Raw genomic sequence first — 2,500 nt, forward strand, 5'->3', positions numbered from 1 at the left:
AGCCGTCTTGGTTCATCTTTCCACTGTTCCAACAATCACCACTCTGGTTTGGTTGAAATAAACCCTTAATTCACCCATTTACATGTGGAGATATGCTGGCTCTATACACGCTAAAAGTCCTGATTATTTACATGGAGTCTGGTGGAAATATGCTGGCTCTATACACGCTAAAAGTCCTGATTATTTACATGGAGTCTGGTGGAAATATGCTGGCTCTATACACGCTAAAAGTCCTGATTATTTACATGGAGTCTGGTGTAGTTTGGTGATGATTTCGGGGCTGTTTCATGTTAAACTAAAAGGATCTTACTCTTTAACTTAAAGGTCTATCTCTGTAGGGATCCATCCCATAATGTAGTCAGACAGTTCTCGACTTCTTTGATTTTATTTGTTTATAACTTCCTGATTTTGAAAGTTGACTCGTATTTCAGACCGTGAGGTTTTCTTTCATTCTTTTTTCGTTTACCAAAATCCTGGCAGATTTAATCTTCCACACATGTAGTTTCTTCTTCTGCTTCTTCTCCCCCCCCCACCTCTTCTTCTGTGGTGTCCTGTGTGCGGCGTGGAACAGACGGCCGGTTGTTGTCTCCTGAAACATTTTTCTGTGTTTTTGTACATAAAGCTTGGAGTAAAAGAGAATAGAACCATGTATCTGAGAAGTTTTCCACCCTGTAAAGAATGATTTATAATATTTTTTAAGCCTGTTTGTATGATGAACTCTCGTTGTTGGGTTTTCTACGTGGCGTTTTGCTAGCGGCGGTCAGAGAGCGACGATGTAAATAAAGGCCGACCAGAACAGAAGCCATGTTGGACTGTGTGATATCAACTCTGTTTCTAATAAAGTTTATCAGTATGTTACCACGAGTCGCTCTGCTTCTCTCTTCATAATCATCTTCATCACCACCACCACCACCATCACCACCACCACCACCACCACCACCATCACCACCACCACCACCATCACCACCACCACCATCACCACCACCACCATCATCATCACCACCACCACCATCATCACCACCACCACCATCACCACCACCATCGTCATCACCACCACCACCATCATCATCACCACCACCACCACCATCATCACCACCACCACCATCACCACCACCATCGTCATCACCACCACCACCACCACCACCATCACCACCACCATCGTCATCACCACCACCACCATCACCACCATCACCACCGTCATCACCATCATCACCACCATCACCATCACCGTCATCACCATCGTCATCACCATCACCACCACCACCGTCATCACCACCACCGTCATCACCACCACCACCGTCATCACCATCACCACCATCACCATCATCACCACCACCACCACCATCGTCACCACCATCACCACCATCACCGTCATCACCACCGTCACCACCACCACCATCACCATCACCATCACCACCATCACCGTCATCATCATCACCATCATCACCACCATCACCACCATCATCACCACCATCACCATCGTCATCACCATCGTCATCACCACCATCACCACCGTCATCACCACCATCACCATCATCACCATCACCACCGTATCATCACCACCACCATCACCACCACCATCAATCAGATTCACCATGATTACGTTTATTACAACGGTAGACACAGCAGCAGCCGGACTCATGGCTCTGTCTGTCTGTCTCTCTCCCTGTCTGTCTCTCTCCCTCCCTGTCTGTCTCCAGTTCAGAGTAATGAGCATTTGTGATATTGGCTCCCGTAATTAGATTATATATTTATTAACGGGACTCCTGTAATAGTAATAAGCGTTATTAACGTGTAATAACGGGACTCTGGTAACATGATAGATTTTATTTCCAGACATGAAAAAGGAACTCGAGTTCATGTTTAATAAAAATAGTACATGAAGAATTAAATACAAACATGAAAGGAAACAGTTACAGAAATCTGTCTCGTCCGCTTTCTAAACTACATCTCCCATGATGCTTTGGGACAGAACAGCTGACAGATCAGTGTTGGAGGTAAAACAGTTCTGTAGTCAGACCGGTCCGGTCCAGAGATGTTCTGATAGCAGCGTGTTCAACAACAGATGGTGTGTATATATATTTATATGTTTTAACTATGGTAGAGAGACCGGTCTCTGTATCAGAACATCTCTAGTCTGGTCCGGCCTGGTTCAGCGCGGCTGTCCCAGCAGCCCGGCTTTAGCGGCCAGCGCCTCGTTCTGCTGGATGTGGTACTCCTGGAAGCGCATCGAGATCCGCTGAGTCATCTTTAGATACTTCTGCAGACACGACTCGGAGCAGCTCGACTGGAACGACAAAACAACGACATCACAGTTACCATGATGTCATGTTATGATGTCATCATGTTATGATGTCACTTGGAGTTTGGACTATAAAGATTCTGACAAGACTTCAAACGGTGGGAAAAAATGTAAATAAATACTTAATACATTTTATTTATGGGAGCCTTTCTGGATCCTCACGGACACCGTACAAGAGACAGACAGAGAGGTGGACAG

At 45.6% G+C, this 2,500-nt stretch overlaps 1 protein-coding gene across 1 annotated transcript in view; it reads right to left on the minus strand.

Moving 5' to 3' along the window:
• Window positions 1-1,843: 1,843 nt before the first annotated feature.
• timm9 (translocase of inner mitochondrial membrane 9 homolog) overlaps window positions 1,844-2,500 on the minus strand; it is a 3,105-nt gene continuing 2,448 nt past the window's right edge. Inside the window, exon 4 of the mRNA XM_031304644.2 lies at window positions 1,844-2,287. Within this exon, the coding sequence (XP_031160504.1) occupies window positions 2,153-2,287 (135 nt within the window). The 3' untranslated portion in view covers window positions 1,844-2,152. The remainder of the gene's footprint in view (window positions 2,288-2,500) is intronic.

Source organism: Sander lucioperca, chromosome 18 (genome assembly GCF_008315115.2).
Source record: "Sander lucioperca isolate FBNREF2018 chromosome 18, SLUC_FBN_1.2, whole genome shotgun sequence".
Classification (NCBI taxonomy): Eukaryota; Metazoa; Chordata; class Actinopteri; order Perciformes; family Percidae; genus Sander; species Sander lucioperca.